The following is a 24223-nucleotide window of genomic DNA, read 5'->3' as shown; positions in this document are numbered from 1 at the left end:
AACATAAACGTCCATTAAACGTTATAATTTCCAGCCGTATGCAATTTAGCTCTAACGAAGTTGCGCTTAGGCAGAATTGAAAGCTAGTGCATCTTCTCTTTGATTGCCGACATAACGCTAGTGAAAATTCGCCAGCGTTCAGCTCCATGGACGCAACTTCGCATTTTAGTAAATTAGCGTTGTCTGAGCAAATTGTCGACTGGCAAAGTGTAGCGATGGGTGCGAAGCCATTGCTGGCGAATTTTTACAGGTTAGTAAATCCCTCCCATAGAGACAAAATGCTCACATAATTAAATTCAGGTAGTTTTTGATCCATCTGGGCTAAAATCAATATTTGATGTTTGTGTCAGAATCAGAAGCTCAGTCTACTGTGTAAATTCCACTCCTCACTATGCAATACCATCTGAAACTGCCATATCGAGAGTGGACTCCAGCATCACCTCCTCCTTTCTAACTGTGCACTGGGACAAGCCTTTCTTCATCCATTTCCATAATTAACTCTATGGCTAAAACTAAATGAATGTAACAAAACATCTCTCTATTGGTTTGTGTCATATGGTATAAGATTAAATATATAAGAAGGGATGCAAGAAGTCTAGTTTACATGGAATGCAGTAAGGTGAGTACACTGCAAAAATAAAATAGGACAGACTATCCACATACAACAAAGACTTTAATGCAAGAAATCACAGATAAGAAGGGTTAAAGGAAATAAAATATATATCAGATCAGAGTTCTAAATAAAATATAAATAATTGCCTTCTGCTATTAAGTTCCGGTGTTCTAGGAGTCTGTAATTTGCTTCTTGTCTTTGGGTGGAATGATTTTCACGTTGAAAGGTATAAAGTATTCCAGCAGTGCCTGGGTCTTCTTGGAGTCTAAGTGGTAGTCTTCTGATATTTTCTTAGCAGTCCAGGTTTCTGGAGAATTTTTATAGTTGTTGAGAAGTGTCAGTGCCTCAAGCACAGAAATCTTTCCTTTAGGAATACTCTCTACATCCAGATCCATAAGGGTCTCTCGATTCACAGTGAGTTTTGGAAGTCTAAGCTCTTCTTGCGCAGATGCACTCTCTTTGGTTTGTACCTATTTAAATGGTTAAAAAATATTTTAATATCACATTTATTTATAAATGTAACAATTGTTGGCTTATTTGTTTTCCCAAGCAAATAAACTCAAGTTCCAGGGTTTTTTCTCAAAACATTCAAGGCATGAGCTTGTTTTCTGAACTCATACAGCTACTTCAGGGCAGTTCCATCAGAAGTACTGATCAGATTTTTAATGCATAGTTAAAAGGACACAGTTGTAAAATTATTATGCACAAATGTTAGGCACCTCCAGTGGGTATAATCACTTACCCGATACCCCAGTCTGGTGCTGCTGTTAATAGAAAACTGCACCGTCCTGGGGTATCAGGTAAGTAATTATATAATCACTAGCGCGAGTTACATTTTCCTGCTCATTTAACAAAGAAGTAGGATAAAAATGCTTCACATTATTTTTTGAAAACTCTGTACCAGCCCAAGGCAACCCCAGCCCTTTAGCAGCGAAGATTTGTGAATTCAAAGATGCCCCAGAAGTTCCCTGTCTTATTTACTGCTGGTTCACTGCACATGCTCTGTGTTGCTGTCACTTAATTAAACTTAGTGAGCAACAATATACTGCACATACGTATATAATATACACACACAGCATGGAGTTTATATTGGAAGAGAATTTGGTTTTGAAGTATAGTTAATCAAAACGAAAATCTGTTGGCTGGATAAAAAAAAAAAAAGGCTTAAATAACTTTACCTCAGAAGATGGGTCACTGGAGTCAACATAAACTTCTTTCAGCCTTGTCAGAAGCAGATTATCTTTGTTACGGATTTTATCTTCAATGTCCGGGTGATCTGATTAAAATAAAAAATGCACCCCAAATAAATATTATACAAGAAAATCAGCAATAAAGAATTCCATTTGTTACATATGTAAACACACTACTAGCACAATATATGGGCCCCTTTATACGATACTTAATGTCTGCCGGTGTCAGTCTTATTAGAAGTTAAACAAACCCTACAGGGTAAACTTTTAGTATGCTACAGAATACCAAATTCATCTTTTCAATGTGCTTCATTTTCTCCTTTTCTACCGTAACATGGAGATCACGGAGCACAGCAAACGTACTGCTCTGTGAGGTTACAATTTTATGGTTACCTTTATTACTTATCTTTCTATTCATCTTCTAGTCTCTTATTCAAACCACTGCCTGTGGCCTGTGCCAATATTCAATACTGGAAGGCTGCTGGATAAAAAAATATGACAGTAGCTCGATAGTGCAAGTTTAACTGCAATTGTAACATATACACTAAACCTCAATAGTTACACATTAAACAACATACCGCACGAGTCGTGACCTCTAACCACTGAAGAACTACAATTCCCAGCATGCATTTCTCTCACACTTCAGGTAACATTGTCATACAGAGTGGAAGAGGACATTAGCAGCAGCCCATCTAGTAAATGCTTTAGATATATAATACAGAAAATAATTCTGCGCTTAAAAACACAAAAGTTCCCGAGCTGCAGATCCAGCAATGAGAATGCCAATATTAGGCTGCTGTGAGTAAACATGTCCACCCCATTACTCACGTGTTTTGGTTGCCCTCAGTGCATCCTCTGTTTTCGGATGGGAGGGTGCAGGCCTTGGCTTCTCCTTGCCAATAAGCCCATGAGCCCGATTTTCAAGGTTAAAGTTGCGGAGTGCCCGTGTTAAGTTTAGCCCCATGCTTGTTCAGAGCACACTCACTGACACAGCGTGCCTGAATATCCTCCGTCTGAACATGAAGCCAAACTGGCCTGACGATTTCCTGGTTGAAGCACGTAAGGGAGCCAGTAGGGGCGCGTTGCCAGTACTAAGGCTGAATGTACGGTGTCCATTTTAGGACATTCACGCTCTTCAAGCGTGTCCTCCCCTTTTCCCCCTGTGTTCTCGCTATTGCTAAGAAATCCTTGTCGCATGTGCCCCTTGCTTTTTGCTGATTTCCCCGTGCGTTCTCCTCTTACTTTTCATGAGGTCCCACTCCCAGCTATTCCATTGATCTGCCTCCCTGTGACGTCACCCATGGCCCCTCCTCTAAGCAAAGGCCTCGTCCTTCCTCCATCATTATTATGGGCTACAGAATTATTGCTCTTCTATCCTCTCCCTGCTCTTTCATCCCGCAGACCTCCCCCGCCCCATTGTGAAGTCATCAGTGATTTTGCTATTGGATGTATACTAAATATTTTTGAAATATAACTCTCACCTGTCTGCAAATTATTTCTGAATTATTACTTCCAACTTAACCTACAACACATTGAATTCTTCCTAACATAGTGTATTAAGGGCTCCACGACTGATGGGCACAATTCTGGTAGCTGCTTGCTGTATACAAACTATCATTGAACTATAACTCACAAGTATCTGTAAATTATTGCTACATCTCACAATTTTACCTCACTGGATTCTTCCTAAGGGTGTCTTTACCAACCCATGATCTACTGAACCTGTTTTGGGAACTGATTTTAGTTTTTATTAAATACAAACTATTGCTGAACTATAACTCGCAAGTTGCAACCCTTACCTACAGCTTGTCTGACCATTCCAAGATTGTCCTTGGATCTATCTATTGTCCTTATAGTGGGATTGAGATTGTATGTAGCGTAAATGAACTACAACTTTCTACTCATGCACATATGCTCTTCATTCTTTGTGGGAGATTTTATTGTCTTCACTTGTTTTTCATATACAGTGGTGTGAAAAACTATTCACACCCTTCCTGATTTCTTATTCTTTTGCATGTTTGTCACACAAAATGTTTCTGATCATCAAACACATTTAACTATTAGTCAAAGATAACACAAGTAAACACAAAATGCAGTTTTTAAATGAGGGTTTTTATTATTTAGGGAGAAAAGAAATCCAAACCTGTGTGAAAAAGTAATTGCCCCCTGAACCTAATAACTGGTTGGGCCACCCTTAGCAGCAATAACTGCAATCAAGCGTTTGCGATAACTTGCAATGAGTCTTTTACAGCGCTCTGGAGGAATTTTGGCCCACTCATCTTTGCAGAATTGTTGTAATTCAGCTTTATTTGAGGGTTTTCTAGCATGAACCGCCTTTTTAAGGTCATGCCACAACATCTCAATAGGATTCAGGTCAGGACTTTGACTAGGCCACTCCAAAGTCTTCATTTTGTTTTCCTTCAGCCATTCAGAGGTGGATTTGCTGGTGTGTTTTGGGTCATTGTCCTGCTGCAGCACCCAAGATCCCTTCAGCTTGAGTTGACGAACAGATGGCCGGACATTCTCCTTCAGGATTTTTTGGTAGACAGTAGAATTCATGGTTCCATCTATCACAGCAAGTCTTCCAGGTCCTGAAGCAGCAAAACAACCCCAGACCATCACACTACCACCACCATATTTTACTGTTGGTATGATGTTCTTTTTCTGAAATGCTGTGTTACTTTTACGCCAGATGTAACGGGACGCGCACCTTCCAAAAAGTTCAACTTTTGTCTCGTCGGTCCACAAGGTATTTTCCCAAAAGTCTTGGCAATCATTGAGATGTTTTTTAGCAAAATTGAGACGAGCCTTAATGTTCTTTTTGCTTAAAAGTGGTTTGCGCCTTGGAAATCTGCCATGCAGGCCGTTTTTGCCCAGTCTCTTTCTTATGGTGGAGTCGTGAACACTGACCTTAATTGAGGCAAGTGAGGCCTGCAGTTCTTTAGATGTTGTCCTGGGGTCTTTTGTGGCCTCTCGGATGAGTTGTCTCTGCGCTCTTGGGGTAATTTTGGTCGGCCGGCCACTCCTGGGAAGGTTCACCACTGTTCCATGTTTTTGCCATTTGTGGATAATGGCTCTCACTGTGGTTCGCTGGAGTCCCAAAGCTTTAGAAATGGCTTTATAACCTTTGAAATTGAACTCAGGTGTGATAAACCACAGTTAAGTTATTTTTTAACAAGGGGGGCAATCACTTTTTCACACAGGCCCATGTAGATTTGGAGTTTTTTTTCTCCCTTAATAACGTAAACCTTCATTTAAAAACTGCATTTTGTGTTCAATTATGTTATCTTTGACTAATAGTTAACGGTTTTTGATGAGCAGAAACATTTAAGTGTGACAAACATGCAAAAGAATAAGAAATCAGGAAGGGGGCAAATAGTTTTTCACACCACTGTACATGTTAGTGGTCAATGATGACTGCTAGACTGGTGGTGCTGACGAAATCCTTGTGCAGAACTTGTCATCAGTCAGAAGTGTCTCTGACAAAAGCAGTTTGCCAGCAACTAAACACAAACAAAGGGGACAGTTCAGATAGCATTGGGGGTGGGCAGTGATGTTGGGGTGGGCATGATGACATCAGAGGAAGTCATAATGATGTCAGTGGAGTTATGATGCTGGGGCAGGGTTAGTGCATCACTTAGACGCAAATGGCTTGATTTCTGTACTGTTTCTATTTTAACCCGGACTGAACTGAAGCCCTTTAAAACAGACATCCAGTTCAAAACCACACACAGTGGTGGCAACCCTATCTCCATCTATGTTCTGCCTGACGAGTAAGCCCAAACCTCTGATCACAGGTAGGTAATCTATTATACAGAAGTCAGTTATCAAGAAAGCTCTGAAATACAGAAATGCTAATTTAGAAAAAAACGATTTCTTATTTTTTGATTGATTGGACATTGGTCTTTTTTCAACCCAACATAACTATGATTTGCTTTTTTTTTTTTGTTTCTGTAATAACTAATGTCATTGCGTCATTAGATATGGCCTTCTACAGTGATGAGAGAGCATATACCTTTGCTTGTTAATATTATGCATTATGTGGTACCATACTTACGCAATCACAGGTATGTATATTACATAAACAAGGATATTGGCAATATAGGTTTCACCAGAATACAAGGAGAATATGGAAGAAGGAAGCATTTGATCGTTTTATGTATCCCAACTTTTTCCAGAAGGATGGATCCTGTGTTAATCAGTAAGACTATCCAATCCTTATGATATAATATGGCAAAAACACATTCTGATGTAATGGCTTTATCATTGTTAAAGCATTCAGGTTAGCGGATATACATTTTAACCATCCTTGATTATAAGATATGTGCATATGAAAAGCCATTTTGTAGCTAAGGAGCCGATGGGCCTGAAACCCATGCTTGTGTTCCAGTGTACAGGTATATAGGCGTGGAACATAGTTATATGAGAGCCTTCTAAATTCTTCAAACAGTGGGAACTTGGAAAACACTGTGAAACTTTGCGAAGACACAAATGTTGGCCCCACTGTGCCACTGCCTGATATGTATTCCACCTCCCTACCTATGCAGAATTATATCCTCCACCACATTATGGTTAGAAAAAAGCAGCTACAACTCTAAGCAGTCATTACACGTACATGTAGAGATCATACAAGGGTTTTGTAAGGTGTATTTGTCACTCTGGTTCTGAAATTATTGTGCTTGGGTTACAAATGATTTAAAGCAGGTCTGGGCAAGTTTTGACTGTCCATCTGTTGTAGAGTTACACCTCTCCGTGTCCTCTTTTGTTGGTGAGTGAACACTGCTGTGCCTGTCCAAAGATTTAGGGGGTTACACCTTAGGGCAGTGGAACACAGAAGTTTAGGATACATTGCCCAATCAGCCAAAACTGACCCCCCGTCATTATGTGTTAAGACAATTGTCTTGTGCAAGCGCTTTGTCAGGTAGTTGTCACTTGCTTTCTATGCAGTCGTATTAGGTGCCTAGCCCAAAACATGAAAAATGCCCCAAACTAGGAAGTACTGGGCAGTAACCCATGCCAAGAAATCAGATGTTTGCTTTCTCTGTTCAACCTGCAGCTGAAAAAAGCTAATCACTGATTGGTTGCTTATGGGTTATTGCCCATGTGCAATTTTGCCCAGTGAGTGTTCCAACTGACCCTATGTGATTTTAGTGAATCGGCAACTACTTTTAAAAGGGCATTTTATCTCATGACTTACAGTTGAATAAGTTTCTTGCAGTATTTAATTTTACTCCCAAGCTGTTGCTTAATGGCTGGGAGCTGAAATTCTGAAATTCAGTAAACACTGAACTGGGTTTTACACAGCTTGTATGTTCTTTCAGAAAAAAACAGAGGAGGACTGCTCAGGGAGACTGGAACCCAAGAAATCTGCTTACAATCTACAGCATCCGCAACATCGAGCAGCTACTACCTTTTTTCAAGTACTAAGCCAAGTCTTCAATAGCAAAATCACAAGCAGATAAGTTGGAGAATCAGTGAGTCTGATACTTTACCAAAGCTCTTTTCCCAACAAAGACAATAATCTGGGAAAACCACAAAGTGTTCTCCAGCAAAATAAGACAAAAAATTGAGGAAAGAGATTTTCTTGAGGGGGTTTTGAAGAGCTGATCCAGCAGCATGTGCCAAATGGTTAGATTAAATGTTAAGAACTTAAAGCCAATCAGAAGCAAATCAGCAGCTCCGTTTGTGATTGGCCACATATGGAAATAAATCTACATCCACCACCAACGGAAGGTAAAATCGCTGTACTTGGGGAACATGACAAATTCCACAAAGTTGTTAGATCCTGTCTCACCCTTAAATGTATGAGATTAGGATCAGGTTCATTTGTTCATTTATTCCCAAGTATCCAGCAGTCACCACAAGGACTATAATACATAAAATGCATCTGTCAAGCGCTCCCTTCAAAATATTTATATATCTTTATTTGTATAAAAGTTACCTTTGATTAATTACGTTATTTGCCCAATGAACATGTCTGGCATTTTTAATTTATATTTTAGTATTTAATTGATTTCTGCCGTTTCTTCATATAAAAATCATCCTATATCAGGATATAGAGATACATTTCATATTTCAGTTTTAGAAAGAATGGAATATAAAGTCACATTCAGGAATGATTCCAGTTTTATAATATTTAGTTGTGGGTAAATAACTTTGCAGATATAGAGAGTTTTATATATATATAAAAAAAAAAAAAAGTTTCCAGAAGAATTGGCTGGCGCCTTCATCATAAGGGCTTGGGTTCTTCTCCTACTCCTCCAGCAATGTGGAAAACTGCTAGAGATACTTCATGTGCCAGGCGATCAGCATTCTCCTGTGAATGTAAAATAAGACAGGCATAACCAACGGTCCTTCTGAATCCTATGCTGGAAGAGGGATTAAAGCAGTGTTTATCGGTGTAATTTTATGTACATGGTACAAGGATGCTCAGTTTCAATAATTCATATGGCAATAATGTTGAACCTGCTGAGTGATATGGACCTCAAGGGGTTAACATCCACTAAATCAAAATAGATAAACAAAAAATGCTCAAATATGGCATATGCAGTATAATGTACACTTCTACAAAATACGTTTAAAAGGGCTTTGACTGACCCCTTTGTATGTGTACAGTGGCTAATTCAGTAGCCCCCAAACCATGAGGTTTTGAGCAGTGATAGGAAGGGCAGTTTGGTTAACAATTCAGGATATCTATATTGAAGCTGCAGGCAAAGTGAAGGCTGAGGTCCCGATAACAAATGCTAATCCTCTCTAAATGTAACAGAACAAACTAAAATATTTTTGTGTGAATTCCCACCTGTGTGTCAGCTTCAGCATACACACGCACAACATCCTCTGTTCCTGAAGGTCGTACAAATGATCTTGACATATTGTAATTCTTGACAAGGTCATCAATTTTTTCTTGGAGCCCTGGTGGTTTTACTGTGCGCCTCTCAGCGTCAGTAGTTTCAATTACTTTCCTGTCTGCAACCTACAAAACACAGGAGACATATTGCATTGCAACACACTGTCTGGAATTAAGAAAAAAAAAAGACATGCAATATCACCAATTCACAGCCACAGCTTTCCAAGAAGAGGAGACTTATTTAATACTACATTTAATACTATATTTAACTGCTAGGTGCAAAAGATACCAAGGACACTAAACTGCAGCCCTTTTGCACCTAGCCTTTACACAATGCAAGCTGCAGTTTGTTCCTGATGTGCTTGAAACTTTGGCACAGAGAACAGTACTTGAAAGAGAACTAAATCCTTTTATTAACCCCTTCTTAATTGTTTTGGCCACTGAAATAAACCCCATTTTTTTTATTACAGCTCTGCACTGGTAACAATTATCTACCTTGCCTGAACCACACATGGGGTTGCTTGAGTTTCCCTCGTTAGCTCAAGAAATAACAAAAAACAAATGATTTTTCATGATTAAAACAATCAGCAATAGGTATCTTCAGCATAAGCCCTATTCATTGAACTCATGTTGTTCGGTATAGTAGTATATTGCTCTCTGTATTTCTTGACGGTGGGACTACATCATCTTCTGCTCCCCCACCTTCTTTGGCTTGTGGTCCGTGATTGGTACATGACACTGAGGTTAAATATTTAAGGAAGTTGTGAATATCCTTCTGTATGCCTATGATTAAGGGAGTGTTTCCCGAAACACGTAAGGCGAGGATATTAACCCTATTGCTGCAAAAAAATAAAAAAATCCTGACTTTTATTCGGAGTGCCGCCTGTATCCATCACTTATTGGACATAGCAAAATAAGCCTTGTCTTGTCCTGCACACTGCTTCACTGGAACCTGCGGTAGGAGAGGGAACAGGAGACGGGTCCCTATGCAAAATTAAGCTTGTCTCCATTTGAAGGATTTAGTTGCCCAACCCTTAGTTAATTTTACTGGAAAATTAGAGGGTTTTAACATCCACTGCTCAGCACTGATATTCACATTACTGACAGAAGTAATGTAATTAGAGATGGCAGACATGAAGATTAGTATTGGGGAACATTTTATCGGTGGCTGTGGATTGGACGAATATTGCCTTACTAAAATGTTACTGCTTCAAGTTGGGCTTAGTTCCTTCTTTAACCCCTCACCCGAGTAATACAGGAATCTGCAGATCCATGCATCTCCTGGTGCTTATTCTGTATGATGCATAAAGGGATACCTATGTATGTCATGCAACTCCTTCCATGGTGGGCATTTTGCACCCGTTTTTCCCACATTGTACATTTACTCTCTAAGGCTTACCTTCACTTTTAGCTGACGATTTGGCAGATCAGTATAAATTGCATCCCATGTCTGCACTGTAAAACCCTTGAGGGAAAGGATGGCTTCAATTACCAGCATGTCTGATATGGCATCACCCACTGTCTGTGAAACAAGATACAAATGCATTCATATTTAGAAGAGTTTTTATTTAGTATCATTTTCATTTACATGAGTTTAGTTGCAACACTCTATTGAAGTGTTTTGGCTCACTTTATTTTCCATGAGAATAAAAAGGGCAAACTAAGCAGCCCCTACAAAGAAACACATATAGTCACTGATTATAGAAGTAATCAGGTACCACCTCCTGCTGAATATCAGAAGCCACTCATACATTCTGTAAACATATAAAGTAACAGGCTTTTTATGTATGTAATATGAGACTATGGCTTACAATATCCATACATTTAACAGAAGTGGAGTACATTTTCTGAGATAATTCATGATGATTTTTGTATAGAAAAGAAGAAGGTTGTGAGGAGGGAGCATAGAGAATTTAAATGAGAACTAATCCAGGTCTGGACTGGGATTCAAAATAGGCCCAAAATAGTACAGAGAGGACCATATGGCATTTTACAGCAACCCCTCTGGTATTTGCCAGAACCCACAGATTGCCAGTTCAGGACTGACCTAATCCCTAAACACAAACATAGCCCGAGATTTATACGTTATATATACTGAAATTATCGTACCAGCCTAAAGTTTCAGAATATAGTAGTGGAGATTCAGGCCTATAAACTTTTGCACAGGAGCTCACCATCTTAGATTTTGTTAGGGGTGTCAGTGACGTTCACATGCTCAGTGTGGTCTGAACAGCTGTTGAGAAACTAATCTTAGGGGTTCTCACAAATCATCAAGCAGAAAAAAAGAGGTTCTCATGTCAGAGAAGCTGATGTTACAGGGCTGATTCTGAAATCCTTATGCAAGTCAAACTGGTTTCTGAGCTGCCTTGTAATGTGAATCTGAATTAATCACTAGGGATGCACCAAATCCACTATTTTGGATTCAGCCGAAACCACGAATCCTTTGCAAAAGATTCGGCCGAATACCGAACTAAATCCTAATCCAAATTTGCATATGCAAATTGGGGGTGGGAAGGGGAAAACTTTTTTACTTCCTTGTTTTGTGACAAAAAGTCACATGATCTCCCTCCCTGCCCCTAATTTGCTAATGAAAATTAGGATTCGGTTCAGCCGGGCAGAAGGATTCGGCCGAATCCTGCTGAAAAAGGCCGAATCCCAAACCGAATCCTGGATTCGGTGCATCCCTATTAATTACTATTCAGCCTTTTACTAGGACCAGAAACCCATAACATAATGGATGTCAGTGGCATAGATTCTACATCTGAACAAATTTTTTTAAAGAGAAACCACTTTTATGAAGTATTAAGTGTTCCTGGCAGCCTAAAAGGTATCATCATTTATCCTCCTACCTGGTTAATCAAATCAATCAAACTCAGAAGCATATTGGCAGCTTTCTTTTTCTCATCATTCTGCTCCATGTTTGCCAGATGTCGTATCTGCTCCTCAGCAGTTTTGCTGATCAGTACCTGAAAAATGCAAGGAGATATACATCATCTAGTGTGCCTGTATTACCGCAGAGTCATATTTTGCCATATAAAAACCAGATGTCCTAATACATAAAAAAAACGAGAAAATGGAAGTACCGTGACAACATGAGATTTTTATTGAAAAAAAAGCTGGGAGGCTTTTCACTGAACTAGGCTTTTGTTAACAAAAGAAAAAATGTTTAATGAACAGCAATATTGTGTCGATATGGGTAGTTTCACACAGAGTTGATTCTCAGTTTGCGTACAAATAAATGCAGATGGACACAGGCCTCTGCACATTGGTGTGTCTGCACAGGCACTGCACAGTCTGAGTGTGAACACAGAGCAAATACACAAGCATGTATTTTTACTCTGAAATTCGCTCTGTCTACACTACAGATGCAGTGTCTGTGATTGCAAGCTGGTGGAACGGTTGGGTCTCGGTTTCCATTTATACACAGGCTGAGAATAAGCCCATGTCGCACTACCCTTAAAAGAGAACTATCGTGAAAATTCTAATTTTATATGAGCTTCGTCATAATGAAATAAAAACAATTCTAAATTTCAATTAAAAATTTTCTACAGTTTCTGAAATAATAAAGTTACTCTTCACTAACTCCCTCTCAGCATCTGTCTCTCTTCATTCTTTCCTGATGTAGTAGTCAGGGGTTTCAATTGACAGTTAGGTCTAATATAGCCTTTGGGGGGGTGCTCTTTTTGCATTAAAGATATGTTAGAGCTCACACTTAAAGGAGAATGAAATCTACAGAGGCATTTTATTGCCAATAGATAGCTGCAATAGTGTAAGCTAGAATGCTTTATTTGAGTTATTTTAGTTATTTGAGAACTGTAATAAATCTTCTAGAAAGGAAGCCCCCTAAAAGATATATTAGATCGGTCAATCTAAATCTGACTCCCCACTCCTGCATGAAGACAGACAGACGATGAGAGTGAAGAGTACATAATTTTTCATTGCCTATATCTAGAAAGTTTCTTATTACAGTGAAATAAAGCTTATATTAAATTTTCATTTTGGCGTTAGTCCCTCTTTAAGGAAATCGCATTTGCCATTGTTATTTGATACTTGTTGCCGGTTCTTTGTGTCCTTTGTGCACACAGCTAAACTGTCAATGGAGCAGGATAGGCCACATTGCTGCCAAGGGCACAAGTCAACAGCACAACTGTACAGTACAGCAGTATAATGTATATTATTGTTTAGTTAATTTGTTTGTAAACAAGAACGGTAATGTCACGATACACATTGATGTCTGCCTCCATCTAACATTTGCATCTCATAAGCCATAAAGACGAATCAAATATTTTACCACCAGCTATATACCTAGACACCAATTAAAAGGTATGTTCTAAATTGTTGTCGCCCTCACAAAGTGTATTGTGTGCCATTATCCTTAGGAATGAAACTTCTGTAAACATCAAAAAATATAAAGATAGGTGTAAGTTTACTTACTGTTCCATGGCCATTGGCCTCAAAATAAACACCAATGTCAAACTCCTGAGCTTTATGGTGTAAGTGCTTCACACCTGTTTTTGCACAGTACACAGGAACCTGTGATAAATCAGATACAAAATGACTGCACTATTGTCATATATAATGAATTCAGAAACCAATGTGGTCAAATGCAAACATAAATCAGGCTTAGATTTGCCATGAGTCTGATTTATTGTGGAGAAAACTAAATGACACAAATGTATAGGAAATCCAATCCACAGTGCAAACAAACTGTCAAGGCCATAATCAAAAACTGTAATTATAAAAAACTGTAATTGTGTATTTCACCCACTGGACAAGAAATGTAAAGGGGTAGTTAAAGGGATACTGTCATGGGAAAAAAAAAATGTTCAAAATGAATCAGTTAATAGTGCTGCTCCAGCATAATTCTGCACTGGAATCCATTTCTCAAAAGAGCAAACAGATTTTTTATATTCAATTTTGAAATCTGACATGGGGCTAGACATTTTGTCAATTACCCAGCTGCCCCAAGTCATGTGACTTGTGCTCTGATAAACTTCAATCACTCTTTACTGCTGTACTGCAAGTTGGAGTGATATCACCCCCTCCCTTTCCCCCCCCAGCAGCCAAACAAAAGAACAATGGGAAGGTAACCAGATAACAGCTCCCTAACACAAGATAACAGCTGCCTGGTAGATCTAAGAACAACACTCAATAGTAAAAACCCATGTCCCACTGAGACTCCTTCAGTTACATTGAGAAGGAAAAACAGCAGCCTGCCAGAAAGCATTTCTCTCCTAAAGTGCAGGCACAAGTCACATGACCAGGGGCAGCTGGGAAATTGACAAAATGTCTAGCCCCATGTCAGATTTCAAAATTGAATATAAAAAAATCTGTTTGCTCTTTTGAGAAATGGATTTCAGTGGAGAATTCTGCTGGAGCTGCACTATTATCTGATTTATTTTGAAAAATTTTTTTTTTCCCATGACAGTATCCCTTTAACCTTTAAATTAACTTTTCCTATAGAATGTTCTATTTTCAATTGGTCTCCATTTTATATAGTTTTCTTAATTATTTCAGCATTCAAATGGGGGTCACTGACCCCAGCAGCCAAATACTTCTGTGAGGCTACAATGGTATGAATATTGCCATTTTTCCCTTTCCTTTTCTGAACCTCCTGCCTGAACACTTGGTTTCTAGTGTAAATTGGACCATAGCAGACAGCTGCTAAAATTTCAGACTGGAGAAGCGGCTGATCAAAAATCTAAATAATTCAAAAGCTATTAAAAAAATAAAGACCAAATGCAAATTGTCTTGAAAAATTTCTGTCTTAAAGGCAAGCTTCAGTTGCATAAAAAACATGTATACTGCAAAACAGAGCCTCCTGTTGGCTGCAAGTCCACATAGGGGCTACCAATACCCAATCACAGCCCTCATTTGGAAGCCCCAGAAACTTTTTGCATGCTTGTGTTGCTCTCAAGCATTATTTTATGCATGAGTGTGGTTCATGGGTAAAAAAGGTTGGGGACCCCTGGTGTAGACCATACTAGGCTGTAGTCCTTTGAATTTACTGTTCAGATTCACAAAAGGGACTCTCCTACCTTCATAACCTCCTCCAGGTATCTGGTAGAACTCCCATTTGCATAAGCTGTTTGCACCACTGCCATTTTTAAAGTTAAATCAATCTGTATAATAAAAACTAAAGTTAGCATCTCTGTTACAAGACTAACAGAACATATAAGTTTGGAAAACATACTACAGCTACAACACAAAGACCAGACACAACATCACACTGTGGTTTTTGATTATTTTTCTGTTTTAGAGGATCTTACCTTTAGCAAAAGCTCTTTAATGAAAGTGCTTATTAAAGTAGCTATTTTATCTCCATCAAGCAGATGAAAAAGACCAACGCTATCATTGTAGTAGTAAACTATACGGTCAGCATCTCCATCAAATGAACAGAAAGGCTCCCCCGGTTTAATCTCTACACCTGGAAAGACAACAGTTGTAAAGTTAAAAGGCCACTAAAACCAAAAAGTAAAATACCTCTAAAGGTTATAGATGTTTGTTCCCACATCTTAAAGAAAAACTAAACCCTAAAATTGAATATGGCTAGAAATGCAATATTTATTATTAAACCAACCTAAAGGTTCAGCATCTCTGTAGTAGTCATATTCAGGCTTTCAAAGTTTTCACAGGAGTTTCTCATCTTGAGTGTCTGTGACAATCACATGCTCAGTGTGCTTTGAGCAACTGTTGAGAAGCTAAGCTTAGGGATTGTCACAAATCATCAGGTTTGCCTTTGCTGATGCTACAGGGCTGATTATTAAATTCTGATACTAATTTTGCTGGTTTCTAAGATGCCCAATACCATGTACCAATAATCTGATTTACTAATCAGCCTAATATTGGGATATTTACATTATATACTTTATATTCAGTGTATTGTACGTCAGTCCCTATGCTCCGTAACAGCAGCACAGAGCATGTGCAGTGAATCAGCAGAAAAAAAGATGGGAGTTACTGGAGTTTGGCTTTGGTCCCTTAGGCTGGTGCAGAAACTCAAAACATAATGTACAACATGGCTGTCCTATTTTTTAGTTAAGCTTTAGTTCTCCTTTAAGTACAAGTACTTTAACCACTTCATTCTAAACAGCCTAATATCTGCTATTCTGTGTTAGCCCAACAACCCTATCATAACTTGAATAGCAGCACTTCTGCAGCAAAATCTATGCACCATTCTGATATATCACTCTGCCACACTTCACATATACTCCACTCCATTACTATTGGGAAAAAAAGGGGAGAATAAATTGTGATGTCAAAAAGAATAAAATTTATACCACACAAAGAATCTAATCCAATAGGTATATCATATTCCAAAAACCAAAAGAAGATGAACAACAGTATAACAATCTGCACGGATTAGTTTCAGTAAAAGGGGTACTAGGAGCAGCAGCAGGGCCCTTACCCTGGGGAGGCTTCTGTTGTACTTTTACATAATCAGCACCACACAAATGATTGAGTTTTCCCCTTGAGCCATCATTATACAACTGTACGGAGATTGCTGACTGAAGATACTCCTCCATTTCTTTCAGCTTTAGAGCACCAATGCCATTTGCTCCATCTACGCTCAAACATTTCTTTTTATCTCCCTGGTCATGTGCCTGCAGACAAGAGAGGTTAAATCAGTAAACAAATATTCAAGTTCATGAATTTACTAAACCCTAAATTGTCTATGTCTAAAAGTATACAGGTATGGGACCTGTTATTCAGAATCCTCAACATCTGGGGTTTTCAAAATAATGGATCTTTCCATAATTTGGATCCTCATACCTTAAGTCTACTAGAAAATCATGTAAACATTCAATTTTACTGCCAATAAAGATTAATTATATCTTAGTTGGGATCAAGTACAAGCTACTGTTTTATTATTAAAGAGAAAAAAATAACTCATTTTAAAAAATTTGGATTATTTGAATAAAATGGAGTCTATATGACGGCCTTTCCATAATTTGGAGCTTTCTGGATAACTGATCCCATCCTTGTACTAGCGAATCATACTTCACCCATTCATTTTCAGTAATCCAGGATTAGGTTCGGGATTCGGCCTTTTTCAGCAGGATTTGGATTCGGCCGAATCCTTCTGCCCGGCCGAACCGAATTTACATATGCACATTAGGGGCTGGGAGGGAAATCATGTGACTATTTGTCAGAAAACAAGGAAGTAAAACATTTTTCCCATTCCCACCCCTAATTTGCATATTCAAATTAGGGTTTGGATTCACTTCGGTATTCGGCCGAATCTTTCGTGAAGGATTCGGGGGTTCGGCTGAATCCAAAATAGTGGATTCGGTGCATCCCTATTTTTCAGGAAGAAAAATAATGTCGGGATTAGGACCTGATTAATCTTCCCTCATATACAAATCCTGAAGGATTCCCAGTAGTTTGAATTTGATCACATTTACTACCACATTTGTCAGTTAGATGTCAGAATTGTGTTTATTGGCTTATTAAACCCACATACAATTTAAATGGGAAGAACACCTTGAAATGAACTATGTTTGGTGCATACAGCAGTTTGCAATTAGACCTTTAGGGTCTACAACTGTCAGGCTTGGAATCCTGTTTGCTGAAGCTAGCAACCACACAGCAGTTTGTATGTCAGAATAAAAAGTACCGTATATACTCGCGTATAAGCCGAGTTTTTCAGCACCCAAAATGTGCTGAAAAACTCTACCTCGACTTATACGCGGGTCAGCTAAGGGGAAAAATAGACACCCCCTTCCTCAGCGGAACCCCAGTTCTCATATGTGCCCTAAATCCCTGCGTAACCAGCCAGTCCCTCACCGGCCGCAGATACGAGGCTCCTTCCGCGGCCCCAACACTCCTCCCTCTCCCATAGCGCATCAGGAGAAGACTGAGTATGACGTAGCGTAGCGCAGCTCCTCCTGTCTGGTGACGGTGAGGTTGTCGCTAGAGGTGTCATGGCTGCTCAAAAGATCAATGAGGCGCTGGAGCACCTAGCAAAAGCAGAAAAAAGGTACCGGTAATATTAAGGCACCGGGAAGGAAATTAAGAGATCAGTTGCCTTAAGAGATGCGTTGCCTTTTATCGTCGTTGGGGTTCAGTGTGACTTTTCCCGACGAGGGAAGGGCTGCTGTGTTCTAAATAATGTCCATACGATTGCCATGGGTTATAGTCTACTGTTGTTCAGCAGACATTACCCTAATGGCGTCAACATTGAGCTAATACTTATTTCCCTCAAATGAGAGCCCTAGTCTTCCTGCAATCACTGGCTTCCCTTGATCTCATCATACTCTGGCCTAGATCAATAAAAGAAGTACACTAAGAGCAGACACACTAAGAGCAGGCCTACCTTTCATTGTTATTCAGTGGGTGCAGGTACAGATTGATTTTCAGAATGAATCAGTTAATAGTGCTGCACTGAAATCCATGTCTCAAAAGAGCAAACAGATTTTTTTATATTCAATTTTGAAATCTGACATGGGGCCCCTAGGCTTATACACGAGTCAATAAATTTTTCCAGTTTTCTTAGGTAAATTAGGTACCTCGGCTTATACACGGGTCGGCTTATACACGAGTATATACGGTAACTTGGAATAGGCAAGACAAGAAAGATATTTTATTGAAAAAGAAATAACAAATAAACTGAAACCTCAGTTTTATGCTAAAATATTCAAATATTAATGAAGTATTTATGATTTTAACAAACTTTTCCAAGCTGGAACGGAAAGAGTTTGATAAATTCGTTTTTTTTTTTACTGAATAGGTTTCCTATCGATTTAATAAAGCCTGCCACTGCCCACAAGTGGGGCTCTCCATCTGGAAGTTTAATACATGAATCCTGACTGAATTTATGTGTTTTCATCAGCAGCCATTGCAAATTGTTACCTGCTTGACCAAATTATTAAATGCGCTAGAGAGTTTATTGTAGTATCCTTCCACTGTTGGTGTTCCATATCTTCCTTCAGTATTGCAGCAACAAACAATGTAGTGCAGCTGTGGAGTGGTGACTAGACCATAATCTTAAAAGTAAAGAAAACAGGGCAGATATGTCTATTTTCTAACACTCTACAAATCTCTATAGAAATGTTTTCTTAGGTAGATATAGTTTTAAAGATATACACCCCCTTCACCCCTTACCAAGAGCTTAGTGCAAATGTAATTGCTTGAAAAAGGATTGCCAAGATGAAGGTCTCAATTTTCCCTTTAATCTTTATCCCATTAAAGTCAGATTGCTTGATGCTGCATATATTTTACATATGTAAAAAAGACAAGCATTCTAATGACTTCAAGAAAAAAAACTAATTACATAAAGGCTTACAACGCTAAGGGTAATTTACAAATACAGTGCAGCATGCAATCTGCCTATATTGGTGACAAAACAATTGTTTTGGATTTAATATTGATGTTAATTAATATTTATGGTATGATTCAATGATGATTTGGTGATTCAAATTACATTACACCCCTTATTGGGAAGACAACAGTTCTCAAACATTCTTAATAAAAGATACCACACCTACAGTCATATGAAAAAGTGTAGGAACCCCTCTTAATAATTTGGAGTTTTGTTTATCATTGGCTGATCTTTCAAAATAGCAACTTCCTTTTAATATATACCATGCCTTATGGAAACAGTAGTATTTCAGCAGTGACAAAGTTTATTGGATTAACAGAAAATATGCAATTTGCATAATAACAAAATTAGACAGGTGCATAAATTTGGGCACCCCAACAGAGGTATTACGTCAATACTAAGTCAAGACTCCTTTTGCAAATGTAACAGCCTCTAGATACCTCCTATAGCCTTTAATGAGTGTCTAGATTCTGGATGGCGGTATTTCTCACCATTCGTCCATACAAAACCTCTCCAGTTCAGTTAAATATGATGACTGATGAGAATGGACAGCCTGCTTCAAAGCATTCCATAGATTTTGGATGATATTTAAGTTGGGGAACGGCGACGGCCATTCCAGAATTTTGTACTTCTCCCTCTGCATAAATGCCTTTGTAGATGTTGAAGTGTGTTCAGGGTCATTGTCTTGTTGGAATATCCAACTCCTGTGTAACTTCAACTTTGTGACTGATGCTTGAACATTATCCTCCTTTGTTGACATTCGATTGAATTCATCTCACCCTCGACTTTAACAAGGGCCCAGTCCCTGAACTAGCCACACAGCCCCACAGCATGATGGAACCTCCACCAAATTTGACAGTAGGTAGCAGGTGTTTTTCTTGGAATGCGGTGTTCTTCTTCCATTTCCTAATTGCATTCCTTACATTTGAAACGGACAGTTTAAACCTCAGAGATAGCTTTTTGTAGCCTTCCCCTAAACCATGAAACTGAACAATCTTTGTTTTTAGATCTTTTTAAAGTTGCTTTGAGGATCCCATGTGGTCACTCTTCAGAGGAGAGTCGAACAGAAGCACAACCTTGCAATTGGCCACCTTAAATAACTTTTCTCATGATTGGACACACCTGCCTATGAAGTTCAAGGCTTAACGAGCTAATCCAACCAATTTGGTGTTGCCAGTAATCAGTATTGAGCAGTTACATGCATTCAAATTAGCAAAATTACAAGGGTACCCATATTTTTGGTAAAGCAGTTTTTGCAGAGCCAGTTTTTCACATTTGATTTAATTTCATACAACTGAATACTGCTTTACTAAAAATCTTTGTTCAGAAAACAACCCAGTACTCAGATGTTCCTGGGAAATGAAAGACATACCATAGTTATCTTTTTTTATTGAAAGTGAAGTAAATTATGCAGGCTGAGAGGGGTTCCCAAACTTTTTCATATGACTGTATAATACTTTTCATCCAAGCCAGAAAATTAATCTACATTAGGAGCTTGATTTAGAACAGTGTACATCAGCAGAAACGTTTAAGATGGCTGCAGGAGTGCAAAGCCCATTACATACCATGGTATTTGGAGTTTAATGCAGTAACTCCATCTATAACTGCATGAGCAAGATTTTCACTGCTTGGCCTAAAAAAAAAAAAAAAACACAAAAACATATTGGTACAGCCAACTTGAGGTGTGAGGAACATCAACAATTCTAAATTCTAGTTTGCATGTTAATAAAGGAACACTGAATGGAAATTACTCATTTAAAGGAGAAGGAAAATTACTGAAGCATTTTATTATCACTAGCACAATAGTGCAAGCTATAAGACTATATTTATTCTGCAGAATGCTTTACCATACCTAAGTAAACAGCTCTCTCTGTTTCTTTAAGATAGCAGCTGCCATATTAGCTTGGTGTGGCATCACTTCCTGCCTGGGTCTCTCCCTGCTCACACATAGCTCTGGGTTCAGATTACAGCAGGGAGGATGGAAAATGAAGGGGGGGGGAGGAAGAGAGGGGTAAATGGAGCATGCTTAAGCCCTAACCCTGGAGATTTTTGCTGAAAACAGGAAGTGTGATACAGAAGCCAATGTGTACACAATTGAAGGAAATAAATGCAGTGTTTCTTTTGACAGCATTACTTTGAGGGTTTAATGGTGTATTTATATAGACATTTCTGATAAAACTTACTTATTTTTAGCCTTTCCTTCTCCTTTAAACAGCTTAAAAATGACTTCTATTCATTTGATGCAAATGCCGTGTTTGTTATTACAGTATCTGTTATGACAGGATCTGGTGTGTTCCACCAACCTTTATCAGTTTCTTAAAAAAACCCTGTGTTTGATGTAGGCCCTTGATAAAAAAAGATATTAATGACTTCACCTCAATCCAAAAACTATGGATTCAACACATCCCTGCATACACAGTAGCTAGCTGCTCAAAGCAGCCTTAGTGTGAATATAAACTCAAGCATTTCAAGTTATTTCCTTTTACCTGGTGTCTCTTCCAATGGCTACAGAGGCCTCCTGCTGCAAACTGATACACTCTTTTTGGATAATGTCAGTAAGAACTGCTTGCAATTCATTTTGTTCTGCATTTGCAAGGTCGGTGGCGTACACTTCCCATTCCTGCACCAGCATTTCTCCCATGGGATCCACTAGTTTTACACCGTTATCTTCCTGCACAAATAATAGCAAATATCTATTTTTGAGAGACAAACAACATGAATTTGCATGAGTTTTGTATTGTTGCTCTATGGTATTGCTATACCTCAGGATTGTGGGATGCAGTGACCATAACACCAATAACAGATTTCGTCTTTTTTGACCTTAGTACAGCCAGCAAGCCCATTCGATACATAACATGGTCTAGATGCTCTGCTTTGGTCCGAAAGCCAGCTGTGCCATACTGAAGAATGAGACCACAAGGCTTTTCATGTTGAGAAGAACAATTCAGCACTGCTTCCATCTTCATCCTACATGAGAGATACAAGCACACTATTATCAGACAGAAGATGCAGGCTAAAAAAAATAAATATATGTATACACACAATCATATTTGTTAAATAAATGAGGCAACAATACCAAGCATTTGATCTTATGATTAAATATGTAATAGATGAAGTTGAAGGGGTGGTTCACTTTTAACTTAATATTTAGTATGTTATACATTTGCAGTCTTCTTCTTCTGCAACTCATTCCAGCTTTTAAATGGGGGTCACTGATCCCATCTAAAAAACAAATGCTCTGTAAGGCTACAAATGTATTGTTATTGCTACTTTGTATTACTGATCCTTCTATTCAGGCCCTCTCCTAGTCATAGTCCAGTCTCTTGTTCAAATCGGTGCAAGGTAGCTAGGGTAATAATAAAAAATGAAAACCAATTGCAAATTGTCTCAGAATATATTTACAATATTCTAAAAGTTAACTTAAACATGAACAACCCCTTTAAGAGACAATCTGATCCAGAGGAATATGATACATTTTCACAATAGCATCACTCTGCACATTTATCCTCACTAATAACATTTACTTTTGTGACTTGCACAGTGAAGGAATTTCACAACATTTAACAAGAACTCTCAGAAAATAAATTGAGTGTACCAAACTTACTGAAATATTACTAAACAGCATAACTGACCCCTATTGTTTACTAACATGGAGCTGCTTTATAGAATGCCACATACATGTAATTATGCCCTGAATTTCCTCACTCGTATACATATTCCAGGGTACTGACTTTTCTAGTAACCCCTCTTCCCTGGTGATGTGCAAATAAGCATATGCACACCCAGACCTACAGCCCTAGATAAAGGGTTGCCACCTTTTCTGGAAAAAAATACCGGCCTTCCTATATGCAGTGTATTTATCTTTTTTCCCTATTAATAACATTGGGATCAACCATCATTTTTACCGGCCAGGCCAGTAAAATACCGGCCAGTTGACAACCCTAACTACATAGCAAAAGGTTAGTGCCACACAGGAGCTGAATGGAGCCTGCTGAAATGTGCAGGCCGATTTCAGCCCCTACACGTGCAGTAGCCTCTTCTTTTCACATATGGAACAGTTATGTCAGCTCTGGTGCAAACACAAGGCCCGGAATGGCAACCTGTAGATTCTGGCAAATGTCAGATGGGCTGCTGTAAGTTGCCATAGACAGTCAATATTTATTGGGCTGGTGGGGGCTGTTCGGGCCTCTGTGTACCTAAAATGTCTGGGCCTATTTTGATTCTCAGTCCACACCTGGAAAAGGAGTGTGGGAAGAGATCATGGACATAGATTTGTCTGCATAGTGCGGATGTGCCTGTGAGTTAGTACAGCAGTCCTATGTTGTAAAATTTGACAAATTAAAGTGACATGGTCATTAATATGATATTATCCTTGCATATTTTTAAGGTTAAGGTAAACTGTAAACTCATTTGCAATTAAAAGTAATATCTTTATGCGCCTTTCTGCACTGCTGGTTTTGACTCTTGAAAAAAAATGTAGCAGCAAATAATTCTTCTTTGGGTCTTTTAATCAGCTGCTTCTGCTACATTGATTCAGGAGACAGAACCAGCAGTGTACTTAATAAAAAGAGACAGCTACAGCTTTCAGCTCTCTTTTAATGGCAAAGAGTGGAAGTCCAAGGTGTAATATGGAATTTCCAGATTATCCTCCAACACAATGGTGAAAGTTGCAGTTTAGAGATTGCTGGAGGAGGTAGGTCAAACACCACAATCCAAATACCGGACATTAGAAGTAAATACCTATTTATATATGAGCAGTAAAAATACAGTCTTTTGCTAGAATGCAGCACTGACAGCCCACATTTGCCATTTATATTGCAGAGAAAGTTGGTATGGCAGACAACAAAAAGGAAAACAAAGCTTTAAATGACTGACCCCACGGGCCTCTAGCTGTCAGTCCAACCCTTACAGTCCTGTGTGAGGTAATGGAGATATTAACATGAGAGCGAGCCTAATTTCGTTTTTAAAGAGAATGTAAACCCATATATTTTTTTATTTCTGCACTTACAGCTCTGACTCTTGAAACAATGTAGAGTCCATTCTCCAAAAGGCAAGATAGATCTGTTTATCAGCCGACTGGAATTACATTGCTTCAAAGGTCGGCAAAGCAAAGACAATAAAGGGACAGCTAGATAGAGAAGGCATCTAAGCCCACCATTCCCCCATAGAGTTCTGTCCTTCCTACCTGTGATTCCCCAGCTCCCCGGCTAATGTTACCCAGCAGGACAAGCGGCTGTGACACTGGGTGTAAA

The 24223-nt window shown here is 38.8% G+C and overlaps 2 protein-coding genes across 3 annotated transcripts; both read right to left on the bottom strand.

The window, feature by feature from the left end:
* Positions 1-660: 660 nt before the first annotated feature.
* On the bottom strand, positions 661-3117 carry LOC108716895 (NADH dehydrogenase [ubiquinone] 1 alpha subcomplex assembly factor 4). The gene is made up of 3 exons (XM_018263441.2): positions 2632-3117; positions 1792-1889; positions 661-1083 (listed from the first exon to the last, which is right to left on the bottom strand). The coding sequence occupies exons 1-3, from the start codon at positions 2765-2767 to the stop codon at positions 784-786; spliced, it is 534 nt and encodes a 177-aa protein (XP_018118930.1). The 5' UTR covers positions 2768-3117; the 3' UTR covers positions 661-783.
* Positions 3118-7705: 4588 nt separating this feature from the next.
* pgm3.L (phosphoglucomutase 3 L homeolog) lies at positions 7706-24205 on the bottom strand. Of its 2 annotated transcripts, none has more exons than XM_018261684.2 (13): positions 23980-24136; positions 21734-21938; positions 21458-21642; positions 20537-20604; positions 18503-18636; positions 16059-16254; positions 14920-15077; positions 14689-14772; positions 13085-13183; positions 11500-11616; positions 10050-10172; positions 8603-8776; positions 7706-8119 (listed from the first exon to the last, which is right to left on the bottom strand). In XM_018261684.2, the coding sequence occupies exons 1-13, from the start codon at positions 24009-24011 to the stop codon at positions 8033-8035; spliced, it is 1662 nt and encodes a 553-aa protein (XP_018117173.1). In that variant the 5' UTR covers positions 24012-24136; the 3' UTR covers positions 7706-8032.
* Between the last annotated feature and the right edge of the window lie 18 nt (positions 24206-24223).

This window comes from Xenopus laevis, chromosome 5L (genome assembly GCF_017654675.1).
Source record: "Xenopus laevis strain J_2021 chromosome 5L, Xenopus_laevis_v10.1, whole genome shotgun sequence".
Taxonomy (NCBI): domain Eukaryota; kingdom Metazoa; phylum Chordata; class Amphibia; order Anura; family Pipidae; genus Xenopus; species Xenopus laevis.
Note: the sequence above shows the minus strand (reverse complement) of the source record. Positions and strands in the feature narration are given on the sequence as shown.

Bases quoted from the DNA above. Each gene is read 5' to 3' on its own strand.
- LOC108716895 (XM_018263441.2), bottom strand. From the start codon at position 2,767: ATGGGGCTAAACTTAACACGGGCACTCCGCAACTTTAACCTTGAAAAT. The intron at 1,890-2,631 runs GTGAGTAATGGG...TATTTTAATCAG, and splicing joins ACTGAGGGCAACCAAAACAC to ATCACCCGGACATTGAAGAT. The intron at 1,084-1,791 runs GTAAAGTTATTT...CCATTTAAATAG, and splicing joins CCAGTGACCCATCTTCTGAG to GTACAAACCAAAGAGAGTGC.
- pgm3.L (XM_018261684.2), bottom strand. From the start codon at position 24,011: ATGGACTCTACATTGTTTCAAGAGTCAGAGCT. The intron at 14,773-14,919 runs GTAAGATCCTCT...TTTATTATACAG, and splicing joins TTAAAGAGCTTTTGCTAAAG to ATTGATTTAACTTTAAAAAT. The intron at 10,173-11,499 runs GTAGGAGGATAA...CTTGTTTCACAG, and splicing joins TGATTGATTTGATTAACCAG to ACAGTGGGTGATGCCATATC.